Source organism: Cnephaeus nilssonii (genome assembly GCF_951640355.1).
Source record: "Cnephaeus nilssonii genome assembly, chromosome: 9".
In the NCBI taxonomy this organism is placed as follows: domain Eukaryota; kingdom Metazoa; phylum Chordata; class Mammalia; order Chiroptera; family Vespertilionidae; genus Cnephaeus; species Cnephaeus nilssonii.
Genome location: NC_137080.1, coordinates 72,010,202 through 72,029,215, shown reverse-complemented (window position 1 = coordinate 72,029,215; position 19,014 = coordinate 72,010,202). Strand labels below are relative to the sequence as shown.

Here is a 19,014-nt window from a genome sequence, read left to right as displayed (position 1 = left end):
TATGACCAGCATCTGTTTTGACAGATGAACATAGTGAATTATGTTCCAAGAAGAGTTAACTTTAGTTCACAGTCGGTTAATGCTCTCAGGAAATTCAATCAGCCTATGGAAAGCATTTACAGCTTTTCTCACTGTTTAAAATTTTTAATTAGATGTAACCTGTTAAAAAAAGTAACACTTGAGATAATCCACTTTGAGAATAATAAAGGACTAGATCTTTCTAAACATTCTTTCTCAACTATAGAATCTTATGATGCACATGGCAGACACCTGGTAATTGTTTATTGAATACATTAATTATATTTAAGTAACTTACATTTCTATTTTGTACCCATAAAAGAAGCTCCAGGCTTCCCTCAGATGGATCCCTCACTTTGAATGGGAGTCCCAAGAGTCTTGCCCCCAGGGCTGCATTTGAATTCCAGTTCAGCCTCTTCTTTGTTGAAAGACCCCTATGCAAGGCTCTTATTCTAAATACTGATGACACATTTTAATTGTCTCAAAACATTCTGAGCTGCTGACATGCATATCAAACTGCCTGTGAGACATCTCTTCAGGTGTCTCAAAGTCAACTTTTTGAAACTAAACTTACTTTTTCTCCATACTGCCTAATACTCTTCTCATGCTTATCATTGGCAAATGATGCAAACCATTATTATATTCACCCAGAAAGCTAGCTACCTAGTTATCTTTTGTGTCTTCCATGACTTTATCCATGCTATAGCATATAGATATATAAAATTAATATTGTATATATTTTATAGTTATACAACACAATATAAAATATTTATATTTTAAACTACAAAATAGATAACATATTATATAATAAACTAGCGTTCCCGTTGCAGGAAAAATCCTGCAATAGGGTTTCCTGCTGCACTCTACCCCACCCTGCCTGCTCTCTTCCCTTGTCCCCCGCCCCGTGATCTCCGCCAGCCCCCCTGCTTTTCTAACTTCTCCGCCAGCCCGCTCTCCTTCCTTCTTCCCTGGCCCCGCCTCCGCTCCTCCCTTCTCCCCCGCCCCGCCTTCTCCGCCAGCCCCCCTGCTTTTCTAACTTCTCCGCCAGCCCGCTCTCCTTCCTTCTCCCCCGGCCCCGCCTCCGCTCCTTCTTTCTCCCCTGGCCCCGCCTCCGCTCCTCCCTTCTCCCCCGTCCCCGCCCCTTCTCCCCCGTCCCCGCCTGCTCAACTTCCTTCTCCCCCGGCCCCGCCTCCGCTCCTCCATTCTCCTCCCCCCGGCTTGCTTGCTTCTCTGCAGCTTTGCTCCCTTCTGCAGCTCTTGGCTTCTTTCTACGCTGTCGCAATATGCAAATTAGCCGCCATCTTTGTTGGGATAATTTGCATATCCATCCTGATTGGTTGGTGGGCGTGGCTTGGTTGGTGGGCGTGGCTTGGGCGTAGCGAAGGTGCGGTCAATTTGCATATTTGTCTATTATTAGATTATATGTAATATAAAATATATAATTATAAAATATATTACATTGTATATTAATTACTATTAAATATTTAATTAATTTATATCATATATATGTTTTATATATATTCCATACTGTGTATATGTATGTGTTTGTATGTGTATGTGTGTGTGTGTATGTGTAGGTATATATGCTCTCTACTCTTCTCTACCTTTGAGCTAGAGGTACTTTACCAAGTACAATTGATTAGGCCTGTTCAATTGCTCTTATAGCACATTCAAGATCAAACCCAATCCCTTAGCAAGAAATTCCATGCTAGGCCTAGCTTGAGCTGACCTTTGACTTCATTCTAGACAATTGGAGTTGATGACTACAATGATCCCTTAAAGTACAAGTATTCTGTCGTATTCATTGAAAAAAATTATTGGGTCTGAAAATACAAGGAGTGTTGTTGGTAAAGTTAAAATTTTAAAATATATTTCTCAAAAGGAAATTCATCTTATTTTTTTCAAAGACATAGACTCAGAGTCAGTTAGGAGATGGAACCAGGAGAACAAAGCCATTTAAGATACCCATTAAATTTTGGCAAATGCATGATTTCACTTTACTTAATGTGTTGAAAAAATTATATTTTCCTTAACAATTAGTAAATGTTTATGGATTAGCTTTTTTGATAAATCTTAAGAAAGATAATGATTTCTAGTAGGGATCTTATAAACTAGAGATGGGCTGCGTTTTTTTGGAACTTTTGAAGAGGAGCCTCTCTTGCTATTGGGGAAGTTGTCCTAAATACTAAAATTCTCTTCAAAAGCAGCCACATCCACTTAATCTTTAAAAAAGTCTTTATGTGAGATCCCTAAGTGGTTTTTGAAAGTAGATGCTTCCATTTGGTCATTTTAACCATCCTAATATATAAAAACCCTGGGTTGTAACATACGGTAACTACCGAGGCTCGACCAACTGGAAGTCAGTCTGCTTCTGCTGCAGGCACGGTGCTCCAGCACTGACTGCTGAGGGGACTGTGAATCAGGGCCAGAGAGAGGCCTGAAGAGAGAAGCAGGGACTGATCCATAGCCTCTGTGGCAGCTTTTGATCAGCACTTGCCTCTCTCTTTCTGTCCTAGTCTGGCCAGCAGCCGCACCTCCATTTCTCTCCAGGCCTCCACCTGATCTGCCCTGCTTTCTGATCAGGCCCCATTGATAGGCCCAGAGACGCTGACTGGCATAGAAACCGACCAATAAGAATCAAATCTTGGTGAAGTGTCAGGAACCAATGGCTGCCTAGGAAGCGGAGCTTTTGACGCTGACTGGCATAGAAACTGACCAATCAGAACCAAATCTAGGTCAACTGTGAGGAGCCAATGGCTGCCTAGGAGGCAGAGCTTTTGACGCTAACTGGCATAGAAACTGACCAATCAGAACCAAATCTGGGTCAACTGTGAGGAGCCAATGGCTGCCTAGGAGGCGGAGCTTTTGACACTGACTGGCATAGAAACTGACCAATCGAAACCAAATTGGCCAGCAGAGGAGGGCAGTTGGGGGCGAGATCAAGCCAGCAGGGGAGGGAGTTGGGGGTGAGATCAGGCCAGCAGGGGAGGGCCGTTAGGGGTGATCAGGCAGGCATGCAGGTGAGTGGTTAGGAGCCAGCGGTCCCAGATTGTGAGAGGGATGTCCGATTGGAGAGGGTGCAGCTGGGCTGAGGGAACCCCCCCCCCCCCCCACACACACACACACACTCTGTGCACGAATTTTGCGCACTGGGCCACTAGTGAAAGAAATAAATAACAACTAACTCCAAAGTTCAAACTTTACATAAACAACAAATATAAATACTTAAAATATGCTACATATTGCAAAGATAAATGGGTAACTTGAAGAAGACAGTTGATAAATACATGAATAATCTATTATGAGGAAAATTATTGAGTTTTTTGAGGCTAAAATTCTGAAATACACCCATGGACTAACTAATTGATGCTTGGTATTTCTCTATTAACTTTACTTTGGTTTAGTATAATGTGGATCTGTGGCCATGGCTTGAATTTTTAACCTAGGAATTAAAACCAGTTTCTTTTTTCAGTTTTGGTATGGAAATCTTAGAGCCATTTTTCTTAAACCATCTCCATTTATCTACTTACCCTTGTTTAATACGACTAAGTTTACTTCATGCATATACCTAATTTCCAGATCATAGTATGGTCCATAATTTTATCTTCAGTGTTAAGCCTAGGTTGTTTGAATTACTGCTGTTTTTGATTACGAACTCCAGGAGGGTAAAAAAAAATTGCACGAAGAACTCACTCAATTTGTACCATTTAATTTCTAATTACCATGTATTAATGACTGACATATGTATTAATATTTTATTCTTGACTCTGCTATATAATATCTTGAAGCTGTCGAGTAATGCAGGCCAGTAGTTCTCAAATTTAAATACATATCTATCTTCTTAGACTGGAATTAAGATCTCATCTAAGTAAAAAGGAGACAGAGATGTCAGATAGAGAAAGGATTTCCAAAATGGCAGGTACAGAAAAAAAAAGTAAATAATAATTGTATATAACATAGAAGCTTGTCTGTTTGATTTAAAAACTACTTTTATTATTTAATAAAATCCAGAATCAATGAAAAGCCTACAGAATTCAGCCACTGACTTTATGAGAAATAATGGAAGAAGAAATAAAAATGGTGATATAAAATAATAATTCTCTTCTAAAAGAATTCCAATAATGTCTTTAATTCACTGGAGAAGGCAGGCTTGGTGACATAGCTTCACAGATAAAGAGAATGCATTAGTAGTTATTTGATTGTCTTACTCTCCCTAAATCCTTCCTTCCTATATTTGAGAACAGAAATGAGCCCAGTGTGTTCTCAGACCAACACCATGGGAGGTATAAAAAAATCAGCCTTTAAACTCAGAGAAATGTTAAACTGGCTGTTTGACTAGCTCTGAATCTCTGGGGTTTTGTCCCAATGTGCCTATGTCACCTTTCCTAGGTTGGTGCTCTCATCTTACCACCTGTGTCACAAAATATCTTGGCCAGCCTTTGTCCCTGACTGCTGTGAGTTGACTTCTAAACCCTATAATTTTTTGGAGCATCTGGATCCATGGTGGATCCCTCTGACCACACCTGATAGTTGATGCAAATGAGATGACTCAGGATGGGGGCTGGTCCTGCCAGAAAGACCAACCATGAGATTAGGGGGTGGGCTTTGACCATGTGATATTAGCCCAACCTGTGAAGGGGAGGAGGATGAATATTGAGATGGTTCAGTCAATCATCCCTACACAATGAAGCCATAAAAACATTCTGAACACAGGCTTAAATGAGTTTCCCTGGTTGGCAATACTTTGCTGTTAAACATCAGGCTGCCTGGAGAATAATGCAGCCCTGAAAATTTCGAAAGCTTCACGTTTGGGACTCTCCAGACCTTGCCTTTGTGTCTCTCCCTTTGCCTGGTTCTGCTTTCTATCCTTTTGCTATAATGAAACTGTGATTTGTAGTATAGCGCTTTACTTAATTATGTGAGTTGTTCTGACAAATAATCAAACCTGATGGGGTAGATGGAACTGCCAAATTTGTAGGCAGCTGGTTAGAAGGAAGGGTGGCCTGGGGTCTCCCAAACGTGAAGGTAGTTCTGTGCAGAAATGTGCCCCTAACTTATGAAACACCCTCTCACCAGTCTCTTTTGTTTGCTCTCCCCAATCTTCTTAGCAGCCCGAATCTTAGCTCTTTGCCCATGATGGGACCTATCTCTGACAGAACTTCCAAATGCCAAAAGCCTCCTGGTCTATCTCTCTATTGGCTGCTCCTGCACTCCACTGAGTATAAAGAGCCTTCTGAGAACTTTCTCTAGAGAAACTGACCTATCTAGTCTAGGTTTTGTTTTGGTTTTTACTGGCATATCTTGTTACCACTGAGCTAAAGTTTTGACAAGGTACCAGTATGGTTAAATCATTTGTTTAATACAAAAACACATTGATTATAAATCATCAAAAATAATAGTTATATTTTCAACTGGCATAGTTTCAGCAGTTCCTAAGGAGTCAATCAATGAATAATGACATATATGATAAATTAAGTGTATTATATTTATTTCAAACAATGTATCCTTTTTAAAAATCCATGACCTCTTTCAATAAACACAAAATCTCCTTAAACTCTGGAAATTATGTGAAGACTTCCTAAGGAGGCATATCTCCTGGATATATACTTTCATAGCTGGTGTATTTCCAAGTGGGCAAGAAAATGATTTCCTAGCTTTGTATTTTGCATTCTGTTCTTTGTGTTTTAAAACCAGTTTCTTTTTTCAACATTCTAAATATAAATCTATACCATGTTGAATATACTTTTTGTACATTATTTGTTCACCCCAAGATTCTGACAATAGATCTCTCAACTCTCCCTTCCTCCTCAGTTAAAATGATTGTACCATGAACTCAGCAGGAAACAAAGTGATAAAAATAAACATTCCTGTGGCTAGTTTTATTGTCTCAACATGAGAGTTTTTTCTGTGGACTTGTATCCGTTGGGTACATTTTAGACAAAGTCAAGTCTGAGATTTAACTGTCCAATACACAATTGTTCAAAAGGGACTGAATTCTATTTCCATTGCCTAAATGTATATATATATTTTAAATGTTGATTTAAAATCCCAGGTTCTATACCACAATGTTTACTTACAAAATACCAAATTTTCTAAAAGTGGTCTGCATATAACTTAAGTATTACCTCCAGTAATGCAAATGAATGGCACATTCATATTAAGTTCATAGACTATTTTTCATCCTGTTCTCATGCATGCATCTACTTAAAGCTGACTCTGAACCTTAGTTTGCAGTAGGATCATCCAGAAATCTATAAAACTGATACCCAGTTCTCATTCTCAAAGATTATGATATAGCTTATCTGAGGTGGTCATTGGACCTTGCCATTTTTTCAATATTTGCCAGGTGATTCTTAAATATGTAATTAAGGTAAAAAAAATCTCTGATCTAGAATACTGACAAGTAGGTTCCAGTTTTGCCTGAAATTGCTGAATTTAGGAGTGCACAATTCAAAACATAATTGAAACAGTTAACAGAATTAGCAATGCAAGCAATGAAGTAGTGGTATGGTACATTGCTCTTTTAGATAGTTCCTTGCCTTGGCAACATAATCTGCATTTATTATCAAGACAAGTTGGATTGGATATCCACCTCATGGTAACCTCTGAGATAGTAAGAAACATAAAATTAAAAATTTTACGTTAATTTTACAACTGAATTTAAAAATGCAATATCATTAGTCTTTCGGTTAAAAATAAAATTCAACAACCTATATTAAAATTAAATAGAATAAATCATAGTATTGTTCTCAATAGCTTATCATATAACAACTTCAATATTTATAAATCCTAAAAAAATAGTTTGTATTAGTTTTTAAAATGACTGATAAAAACTTGCCCATATTAAGAAAACGCAGCTTCATTTGCAAAAGCACATGTCCTCAAATTTGTCTATTTACTATTGAAAAGAGACAGTCTTTGTTCTGGAGTCACATGGCTAGCATGATGGCCAGTTAGCTTCATTTTCCATTGCTGTTTTACAGATTAACTAATGTAGGGCTTATTTTCACACCAGGAGAATAATCATTCCAGTTTCTCAACACAAAATTAGTACATTCATGTTCTGCAATTGACTTGAAGTGAGGCACTCAAATGTCCTAGAATACGACACAAAAATTCTTTTTGCTTTCATTGATTTCAAGACAGTGTATTAATATTATCCTCCTTGGTTCCACACAGCTGTCATCTAAAATGCCACTAAAGAATGGATGCATAATTGGCTCTTCAGTTCACACATTAAATACATTTTAATAAACACTCTTTTCTCCAAGAAGAGACTATTGCTGTCCGTTCTCAGCTGTCAGTCTTGAGGAGAATTTAGAGGGTATTTCTTAGGTGGAGCATTGCTTAGCCAAGCTGATCTATGTACTGTATTTAAAATGCTCTCTTATTGAATTATGACCTAATTAGACTTATCCAAAACAACTGTGATGAATCATAAATTAGGAAATATTTTAAAAATGCAGAAACTGGTTTGCAATTCCTATAAGTCAAAAATTCAGGTTTCAAAAAACAAATTCAAGTTATTGGTATTTTAATATTTTAAGTGTTAATTAAATATGTAGCATTAATTAAATGTTAATAAATAGTAATGAAATTTTTAATAAATATTAACACATTAAATAATATAATAAATAATGATCATATTTATTTTCATCCTAATATTTATTTAAACATTTATGTTTACATTACTATAAGAAAAATAGTTTAATATTACATTTTTGCAAATATCTTGAATAATTTAATTGTTAGGAAGCCCCAAATGATACTTGATTTTCTTGGAAGTCAACATATTTGTTCTTTCAATATGAATCAGAGGCCCCAAAGAGACAAATACTACTTCATTTGGTGATGCACACGACACAATGTATGAAGATTCAAAGTGAATGACTGGATTTTTACTTCTACTGGTTTAAGGCCATTTCCAGGGATCCTGAATGAGGGATGCATCTGTGAGTCTTTTGAGTGCAGGACACAATTATCCTGGAGATCATTCCTCCTTTCCTTGCCCATACCTCAGCTTGCCTCACAGTTCTTTCTGCCAGCCTGAGGGAAAGGAGGGAGTTTGCAGCAATTGACCCTGAGCCTCCCCACATACTATTTGAATCCAGGATATTGATGGGAAGCTGAGATTTGGGCCTATCCTACATAATAATAGACAAATATGCAAATCGACCGCACCTTCACTATGCCCAAGCCACGCCCACCAGCCAAGCCACACCCACCAGCCAATCAGGACGAGTATGCAAATTACCCCAACCAAGATGGCGGCTAATTTGCATATCAAGACAGCATAGAAAGAAGCCAAGAGCTGCAGAAGGGAGCATAGCTGCGGAGAAGCAAGCAACCCCAGGGGAGGAGAAGGGAGGAGCAGAGGCGGGGCCAGGGGAGAAGGAAGGAGAGCAGGTGGGCTGGCAGAGAAGGCGGGGCGGGGCAGAAGGGAGGAGAGCAGGCGGGGCGGGGTAGAAGGCAGCAGGAAACCCTATTGCAGGATTTTTCCTGCAATGGGAATGCTAGTGATTTTATAAAAATACAGACATTCCATTGAGATTTAATATCTATACCCATTATACAGCCCAAATGTTAGAGATAAATTATTAATTCAGAATGAAAGTGAACAAATAAGTGGAGATGCAAGATTTACATTTGGGAATAAATGTTATTGATGTTAAAGATTGTTCAGAGTTTATTAAAGATGATATATAAGTGGATACTAGTTAATATGTGAGGTATAAAAAAATAAGTAACATCAAGCTATGTATGACATAAGTGGATCCTTAAATCACTGTTCCACATACATATTTAATTTTTTTCTTCTGCCTATTTGGGTAGCATAGGATGAACAGTCAGAATTCCGTACTTAAACCTCACTCTACATAATGCTTAATACCAAAAGCTGAGTGCATGTAATGTGTATTAATTTAATTAGGCTTCAAGGTTATCATGCTGAGTACTTACTTTTTCTTGTCATTTGACCTGGTCCTTTTTCTATTGTCAATGTACGTAGGATATGAGAGTATGAAAATTATCAAATTTAAATCTCATGACCACATGGATTGACATGCAACTATTTTTTTTTGTTTCTTGGTTACACAAAAGAAGGGACTATTTCTTTTCAACTGAGCATATTAATAGTTAATTCTGATAGTACATGTGAAGATATTTTAAACTTTGTATTTTGTATTGGTACTAAATAAGAGACCAGTTTTACTCAGTGTTTAAAGCAGACCAAAGTGTCCTAGGTTCGATTCTGGTCAAGGGCATGTATATACCTCGGCAGGTAGGGGCATGTGTGGGAGGCAACCAACTGATGTGTCTCTCTCACCTCAATGTCTCTCTCTCTCTCTCTCTCTCTCTCTCTCTCGCTCTCGCTCTCGCTCTCCCCCCTCTCCCTCCCTCCCACTCTAGAAATCAATGGAGAAAATATCCTTGGGTGAAGATAAAAAGAATAGTGAAAGTAAACCTTTCTTCTTTATTTTAGGATAGAAAAATCTTAAAGGAATTTTTCTAAAGCAGTCATCAATATCTATCATGATGATTAAAAATTGGTAAAATGTATAACAAAAAATAAAGAATAAATAAATATAGTAGTGTAATTTAGGGTGATTTAAATTTCCTTCTTTTTTGACCTAAATTTTCTATACTGTATTATTTTTACAGTAAGAAAATAAATAACTTATTTTTAGGTTAATTAGACTTCTGTATCTGCTTAGATTTCTAAACACCTGTGGCAAAGTTAGCTCTTATAAAATAAAACGAGTATACAGCTGCATCATTTAAAACTTAGGCACTTTTGCTCAGAGTTCCCTGACCCCTACTCTGTTGCCCAGTATTTACCACAGATGGACCACAGTGAGCCCAGAGGATTTGGGGGGATGGGATGAACTAGGGAGGCTGGAATCCTGGCTTGTGAGCAGCCTCTTTCCTCAGCCAAAAAACAAAAGAACCCCCCAAAAAACAATGTTAAGACCCATCGTTTACAGAGCTAAGGTCTGATCTCCTGACTGTGGCTCCTGAACTTCCATTGGGTCTGAGAAACGATAGTTTGCATTCACACACTTTTCCCTATTGCTTTAGATGGTGTTAGCCTATAAAGGATAAATGGGATCAAGTACTAGTATATGGTGATGGAAGGAGATATGACTTTGGGTGGTAACCACACAATGCAATTTTCAGATTATGTATTACAGAATTGTGCATTTGAAACTTACATAATTTCATTAACCAATATCACCCCAATCAATTTAATAAAAAATAAAATGTAAAGAATTTGGAATTAGAAATCTCATCTCATTACCAACTACCCAGTCATATATCATCAACTCCATCCCTGCCATGCAAAGCTGTAAAGTAAAGCTCACAGTGTGATTTTTCTCAGGTTGATGTGACAAGTGTAAAAACTAATAACTGTGTTTTTGCAAATGAAATTTCATTTTTAAAAAGTGATGCGTAAATAATGTCTTCTCATTAGCATGCAACTGCAAGAGATTGTTCACTGCAGTATGCCCAGGTTTGAGACAATGGCTTACATGTATTACCCATTAAATAAATATTCAAGAGTAAAGGTCTCTGACCTTCTGTAGAACTCTTGCATCACATAGTTTAAAACATGGCACCATTTTTTATATGGAGCCATGTTTCTCAACAGTAGACAGACAGTAGAACCCAGGGAGGGACAAAGTCTATCTTGTACACCATCATATTCCTAGAGCCTGGCAATACTTATGTGCACTAAACTAAAGTTGAATGAATTAAAGAAAGGCCCATATTGTAACCTATTCATCTATCATCCTCAGTAACTAATCTTACAAGGCACGAGGCTTGATTCCCATTTGATTAAGAATGTGCTGGAACAATGGAGATACACTTATTGCTGTGTTGAATTCAGAGAATGCTGCAGTATAGGGCGGGGCTGCCCTGGGGTGTTGGGCAATCTTTCAGCTCAGCCTGGCTGGCCCATGCATGTGGCTTTGGAGAAGGCCTGTTTTGGGGATATTATTGTTCTTAATAAAGACCAGATGATGGCTTTGAGCCCTTTTTCCAATGAGGGAAGAATATAGAGAACAAAATTAAAGCTGTACTTTCTATGGTAGCTCACCAACTGGGCTGGACCTATGTAAACATGTCCATCACCTATTATTTCTGTGAAATAATTTCTGAAAATATGTTTAAGTTGTTTTTAAGAGAATATGTAACACCTTAATCAATAAAGAAATTTAAAAAAAGAGAGAGAGAGAGAATATCCTTATCTCTCTCAGCAGCAAAAGATTAGGTCCATGGGGCTGATGCTGGAGAAGCTGAAGTCTGGTGCTCATTGTATATTAATTATTTTTTTCCTGTGAAATACTGTAGAAAGTCTTCATCCCCTTAGATTAGTAGGACAGCAGTTGGCACGATTTAGATAAGATCTCACTAAGCTGAATATCTTGTCTTTAAAACAAATTCAAGTTTAAAGTGACAGATCCTGTTCTTTCTCCCATGGTCCACAGAACTCTGCCTCCACTCCCGACAACAGAAACAAAATGAGACAAACTTGAGTTCACATTCTTGCTGTGTCTTTTGTTGATTGTTTGAGGCAGGTTACTGCATGCCCTAAGCCTTAGCTCCTCGTTTGTAACATGCAGATGACAATGTGAGTGTGTACCCTGCAGGGTACTAATGGGGATTGGTTATATAGATATACATATAATGTGTAGTGAGGATTATCTCCATGGTCTCTAATCCTCATTATGTGTTGCTTAGCACAGAGCTACATTAGGTACCCTGTGTGTAGTCATAGCAATTAATTAATAGTGTTCTAACCACTGATGAGAATATAAAAACAGAAGTTGACTTAACCTCTGTGGTTCAGTTTCCTCATTATTAAGTGGAGATAAAGAATAATTAATATTACAATTTATTATAAAGCAATACATGAGAAAAAATATATAAGTAATCAGCTTATGGATTGTAATATTGTTTTACTTTTGTACTCCTGTTTTTGAGCTCAGCCTAGTGATATTCCACTGAGAGAAATTAGTCATTTTGATGACTGTGAGTCCAAGTAGAATGTAATTCCTCCTTTCCTCCTGATGTCTGGACCATCCAAATGCCATCCTAATGCAGGGCTACGCCTTCATCATGTGGAGCCCTACATGAGGAACATGTATTGTCTCCTTTATTGCTTCCCATAAATGGGAACCGAGGAGCATTGGCATTATATTAATAAAACCTGGGCCTGGAAACACTTAAATGAATGTTTTTCAAGGTGGTCCACTGTTGTTGCTGTAGATGTCTTTTAAGAAACCAGTAACTACCCTTTAAAGTGATGTGCTATATTTATACATTTCATGGGCACTCAGTAAAATCTTCCTGAATTGAATTACAATTAATTCTAAGTGTTATGTATTTTAATTAAGCAATGTATTTTTAAAAATTGATTTTATAGGCTAACATACTTATTGAATACTAATTCTCATGAGCCAAGCATTATCTGGCAATTTTAAGAATGACACACACTATAGAAAATTACTTGAAAGCTACAATATCTGCCCTTAAAAGTTTTTAAATATTTCAGTTGTATATTACTCTGATGATCTTTCTGAAAGCAGGAAAGACACATGATTATTGTCAAATCAATGAGTGAGACAATGGACACAGTGAAACTTATAAGACACTGTTCAGATATACTTATTGTTGCTGTTAAAAATGATCTATGATTGTGAATAATTGCTTTTGAAATATTGATCGAAATTGATCTGTCCAATTTTCTGGCACTGGCTCTGTATGTCAAATTTCACCCTGGAATTACATAAATCAACTGAGTCTGGACTTCTGTAAAAACTGGGGCGAGAAAGATAGAAGTAATTTCTGAGTTGTCAGTGACTGATGAATGTTCTGATTTCACAGTTTTAGTAAAGAAAAGGTCTTACCGTAGCTGTCATAGGCATCCTCACTTACTCCATGACCGTAGTCATAGTATTCAGGCACACTGCAACAGATTTAGACAGCAATCAATGTTACTGTAATCAGGAGGGATCAACCCAGAAACTCAGATGGGATTTGAAAGCAAAATGTGTGCTAAAGTAGTATCCCAATAACCTGTAGGCATAAAACAGACTTCTAAAGAAATAGGAAGAAAAATACAGGTTATTGACAAGGAGTGCTATGATTTTCTCATGCCACCTAAGTACTTCTTTCAATTTATAAATCAAATTTCCCCTAAAATACAAGTATACTCTTCAAAATTGGTCAAGAGGAGAGTTATAAAAGGTATATTTCTAAGAAAAGGTGCTATATGAGGTGACAATCTGGTCAGTAATATATGCCTTTTAATGCTGTTATCCTAAAAAGTTACATCAATTTCATCTTCACTTCCAAACTCTGAAATTCTATTTATACTCCTCTTTAGCCCTTCCACAGTTTGTTCATGCAGTTCTCAAATATACGAGCTGTTACTTTTTACTTAGCATTTTGCTAGATGCTTCTACATTTCAGTAACTGAGGAAAAAGGAGTTCTTCCTCTGTTTCTTACTGAAGTTACTTAAAGCCTTCCCCCACCACAATTGTCGTCACTTCGTCTTATAGCAAGTTTCCCCCACTAAGGCACCGTCCCTATTAGCCTCCAAGCATTTTATGTATCTCCCATCCTCAAAAAAACCTTCCCTCACCCTGTGATCTCCTTCTAGTGATTATCTTTTTCTCTTTATATCAAAACTGCTTGAAAAGATGTGACTTCATTCACTCTTTTTCACTGCCTCTCCTTTCACATGATTTTGAAGACACTCCGGTCAGGCTATTTTCTCCACTGAAACAGCTCTTGTCAATATCTTGCCATTTTCAAATCCAATGGTCAAGACTTGGTCCTCATTCTATGTTAGCACAGTTAACACAATTGGTCATTTTCTGCTCCTTCAAACACTTCAAATGCTACTGAGATGTTCTCTCTTGGATCTCCTTAGCTCACTCCATTTTCTCATTCTTCTCTACTGGTACACCTATTTCCCAGCCACTTAATCCTGAAGACTGCTGGAGCTCAGTTATTAGGATTGTTTTGCTATTGATACTCCCTAGGCAATCTTAACTGTTCCTACGGCTTTAAACCAACTCTACTCTGATGATTTCCAAATTATATGCCCAGCCTTGGCACCTCCCCTCCACTGTGGTCTCATATATCCAGTTGCCTTCTGCATATTTCCATTTGGAAGTCAAACTTAACATATCCAAATATAAAAACTTTCCCTGGCCAGTGTGGCTCAGCATCATCAAAAGGTGGTGGGTTCAATTCTGATCAGGGCACATGCCCAGGTTGTAGGTTCAATTCCTTGTTAGGGCATGTTTGGGAGGCAACTGATAGATCTCCCTTCCTCTCTCTCACTCCCTTATCTCTAAGATCAATAAATTTAAAAAAAGTATTATTTGCCATTCAGACTTGCTCCTTTCAAATGCTTTCCATCTTTATAAATGACACCTTAATTCATGTTATTCTTGTTGAAAGCTGTGGAGTCTTTTCCTTTTCTCTCACATCTAATGTCTAATCCATCAGCAAATTCTTCCACTTTTTGCAAAATATCCAGAATTTAAACATTTCTAAACATTCCACAGCTATGACTATGGTTAGTTTCACCATCTTTCACTTAAACAAATGCAATATAACTAGTCTCTGTGCCTTGCTTCCTATGTTTCAATTTTCTGCATAGCAGTCAAAGTAATTCTTTTTTTCCCCCTCATATCTTTTTACTAGTGGCCCGAAATTCATGCATGGGGTGGGGGCGCGGTTTCTCAGCCCGGCCTGCACCCCCTCCAATCTGGGACCCCTCAAAGGATGTCCTACTGCCGGTTTACAGGGATCGGTCCTAAACCAGCAGTCAGACATTCCTCTCACAATCCGGGTCTGCTAACTTCTAACTCCTCACCTGCCTGCCTGCCTGCCTGATTGCCCCTAACCACTCTGCCTGCCAGCCTGCTCGCCCCCAACTGCCCCTCCCCCCGCCAGCCTGATCACTCCCAACTGCCCCCAGGGCCAGTGTGCTCGCCCCCAACTGCCTCCCCTGCTGGCCTGCTCACCCCGACTGCCCCCCTTGCTGGCCTGCTTGCCCTCACCTTCTCTCCCCACTGGCCTGCTCACCCCCAACTGCCCCCCATGCTGGCCTGCTCACTCCAAACCTCCCCCCCTGCTGTCCTGATCACCTCCAACTGACCCCCACTGACAGCCTGCTTGCCCCCAACTGGCCCCCCTGCTGTTCTGCTTACCCCCAATGGCCCTGCCCCCAAACAGCCTGATCACTCACAATTGCTGTCCCATCCTGGCCTGATCACCCACAACTGCTCTCCCCTCTTGGCCTCTAACTGCCTCTACCTCGGCCCCGCCACCATGGCTTTGTCCAGAAGAACATCTGGAAGGTCTCCTGGAAGGTCTCCCAGTCTAATTAGCATATTACCCTTTTATTAGTATAGTTAGAGGCCTGGTGCACGGGTGGGGGCCAGCTGGTTTGCCCTGAAGGGTGTCCCAGATCAGGGTGGGGGTCCCACTGGGGTGCCTCGCCAGCCTGAGTGAGGGGCTGATGGCTGTTTGCAGGCTGGCCAAGCCCCCCAGCGGGGACCCTCCCCCCATGGGGGTTTGGCCAGCCTGGGTAAGGGGTTGATAGCTGTTTTCAGGCTGGCCATGGCCCCTGGAGAACCAAGCTCCCAGCCTCTCCTTTTTTGCTTCTTTTTTTTCAGCGCCTCCTTCAGCGGAGGCCAGGGCCGGTTGGAAGCAGGTATAATTGAAACTTTGTAGCTTTTGAGTGGAGGTCAGGGCCAACCAGGGCGGGCGGGAAGCTTGGCTTCCTCCATCACTGGGGGCAACCCAAGCCTCCTGCTTGCTCCAGCTCTGTGGCTGCTGCCATCTTGGTTGGATTAATTTGCATACTTTCTCCTGATTGGCTGGTGGGCGTGGCTTGTGGGCATAGCAGAGGTAAGGTCAATTTGCATGTTTCTCTTTTATTAGATAGGATTGATTTTAGAGTGGAAGTGAGAGAAATAGAAACATCAATGATGAGAGAGAATCATTAATAGGCTGCCTCCTGCATGCCCCCCACCAGGGATCAAGCCCGCAACCCAGGAATGTGCCCTTGACGGGAATCTAACCTGGGACCCTGCAGTCTGCAGGCTGACACTTTATCTACTGAGCCATACCAGCTAGGGCCAAAGTATTCTCATAGAAGTAAATTAGATCATATTAATTCTCTATTCAAAGCCCATAAATAGCTTCCCTAGTCCTTTAGGAAAAATGTAAAAATCTTATTTTGCACACATTGGCCCCCAGTAGTTCTTAGACCTCTCCCACTTCCCCTTTGTTCACTCTGCATAGGGCAGGTTGGCCTCCTAGCTACTTCCTGAACATAACAAACACATTACCATCTCAGCACCTTTTCATTAGCTATTCCCACCACCTAAACACACTTTTCCTAAATATGCAGCTATCTCTTCTCTCATTCTTTCAGAATCTACTCAAATGTCATTTGCAAGAGGTTTCTCTCACTAATCTATCTAAACTAGCATTTCCTCATCCTTACCTTGCTTTGTTCATCTTAGTATTTATCAATCACTAATGTACATATTATATAACCAACAAACACACTTTTGTTTATTCCCTTATTTGGCTGTTTCCCACGTGTAGAATGTAACAGCTCCCTGGCATAGGATTTGTTCTCTCCTTAGTTCACTTGCTTTTATTGTTTCCAGGATGATTGGCCTACAATTCCTGCTCAATAAATATTTATGGAATAAAAGATCGTATTGCTCATAGGAAGATTAGCCATCATTTACATGAGTAGCCTAATGTAACCACGTTATACTTTTTAAAAATAATATACAAAAAAGTGGACGTTATTTTAATTGAGCTTAGTGTTTGGATAGTGAATGCATATTTTGATTTACTTAAGGATCTATTAATATTTATGATACACTGTATTTTAACCTCAAATAAGCTCCTTCATTTAAAGTCTTCCGCCTAAATCTTATTTATGAATTTATAAATTACCTTAAGATTACTAATTTCCTTTTAGTATATAAACATGTGGCAAGGAAATGACTTTATATAAAAAGCTAAATTATATAAGAGCTGAGTGTAGGTGATAGATGACAAAGGGATAGGGTGGAGGGAAGGAAGAAAAGCCTCTAAATATGTGGCTGTTCTTTCCCTTAAGACAGTGGTCGGCAAACTCAATAGTCAACAGAGCCAAATATCAACAATACAACGATTGAAATTTCTTTTGAGAGCCGAAAAACCGACTTCTGCGCATGGGCCACGAGGTTTCAATGCAATATACGTGCACGCCCGCACGTGGTATTTTGTGGAAGAGTCACACTCAAGGGGCCAAAGAGCCACATTTGGCTCACGAGCCACGGTTTGCCGACCACTGCCTTAAGGCAATTTCATAGGTCTCATTATATTAGAAACTTGAGATTTCATTGATAGTAAGTGAAGAGAAGCAAAAAAGGAAAAGTCGATATATGGAAGAGAGAGACAGAAGTTTGGCCATTTTTATCTTCTGGAAGGCGAGTGCTAATGCAAAGATTATCTAGCGCAGCCTTCATTGCCCAGGATAGTTATATGCAAACTATCTAGGAAAAATGTATGGCACTATGGTCTTCTTCCCATCTTTCTAATGGTTTCAGATTGTAGAAACCTAAGGCCATTGGCTGGTGGCTGGACATTCATCTCTTCTTTCCCACACTTATCTTTTTTATTTTATTGTTGACACTATTACAGCTATCCCTCATTTCCCCCTACTTGCTTATTTTAATAAGAATGATGCAACCCAATTGAGAACACTTATAAATATGTAGCAAATTCTTGAGAATTGTTACATTGATTCCCTGGATAATCAAGAAGTGGCAGCCCTAAGATTATGCTTTGAAAAGAAGCATTCCCATTTATAGGGATGAAGAGAGAAATGAGGGCATTGTTAGAAGCTTCTCCCTGCCTTCCTCACAATCAATAATTTTTCTATGAGGAAGCCTGATTATGTTTCCCAAAGTCTGTTATATGAAGACCAATAGTCCCCGAAACTATCATGTAGCATGACTATGTTTCTCACTAGATTTCAACTTTAATTGATGGAGATAAGAGAGGGGGTAAAAGAAGAGTAGTGACAGTTATTATCTATCATACATTATAGATACATACCAGGAGGGAATGTGAACTTTCAGAAGTCTAAAAAGGGGAAAGCGGAACATGTAAGATATTTGTGAAATAATGGGTAATGCAAAATCATGGAAAATAATCATAATGAACCCTGTCAAGCATCCATACCTTTGCTCATCCAAATATTACTCCCCATTTCTTCTACAGGAGAATAATTTACATTGACAAAAAAACACACTCCCCAACCACCCTTGCAGGTAGATGTGCCCTTGTGACTAAGTCCTGGAATATGCACAGGAGAGATGGGGGCAACTTTGGGGCCATTTCTAACTTAAGAACAAGCTCCTCATCTTGGACTTGTGCACCATCACCTCCTCAGTTGGTAGAATGCATTCGAAGTGATGATCTAACATCTACCATGAAAACAAAGGGAATGACTAAGGAAGTCATGGACTGCAATACAGGAGGAACTTGTCTCTCACTGATCACTCTGGAACAGACCTAGTCTAAACCACTGCCTCCCTCACTGAATATGAAATCTCATTGTTATAAGTTGTTACAACAATTTAGTTGAATATTGAAATCAGTATGTAGAAGTGTGGAATTGCCATTAAAATCCCCAAACATGAGGCATTAACTTAATTGGAGGGTGAAGAATGCAAGGGAAAAGTACTGTAGAATAGAAAACTGATGCCGATTGTAATGCCATTGCCAGAGAAAACTTGGCCGTAAGCCTATAAGCCTGTGTACACTTTGCACTATGGGGGGAAAAACGGAACGAATCCTGTTAGTAACCCTTGCTACTTTTAGGAAGGTTTACAAAAGGTGTATGCTCATATAGGAATGAGTCATTTTTCTTAGAGGAAACAAAAATGAATTGCACTTGA

The 19,014-nt window shown here is 39.1% G+C and overlaps 1 protein-coding gene across 1 annotated transcript in view; it reads right to left on the bottom strand.

The window, feature by feature from the left end:
- Window positions 1–19,014, bottom strand: part of KHDRBS2 (KH RNA binding domain containing, signal transduction associated 2) — a 520,521-nt gene that overhangs the window by 6,876 nt on the left and 494,631 nt on the right. The window contains exon 8 of the mRNA XM_079781604.1: window positions 12,930–12,988. Within this exon, the coding sequence (XP_079637730.1) occupies window positions 12,930–12,988 (59 nt within the window). The remainder of the gene's footprint in view (window positions 1–12,929; window positions 12,989–19,014) is intronic.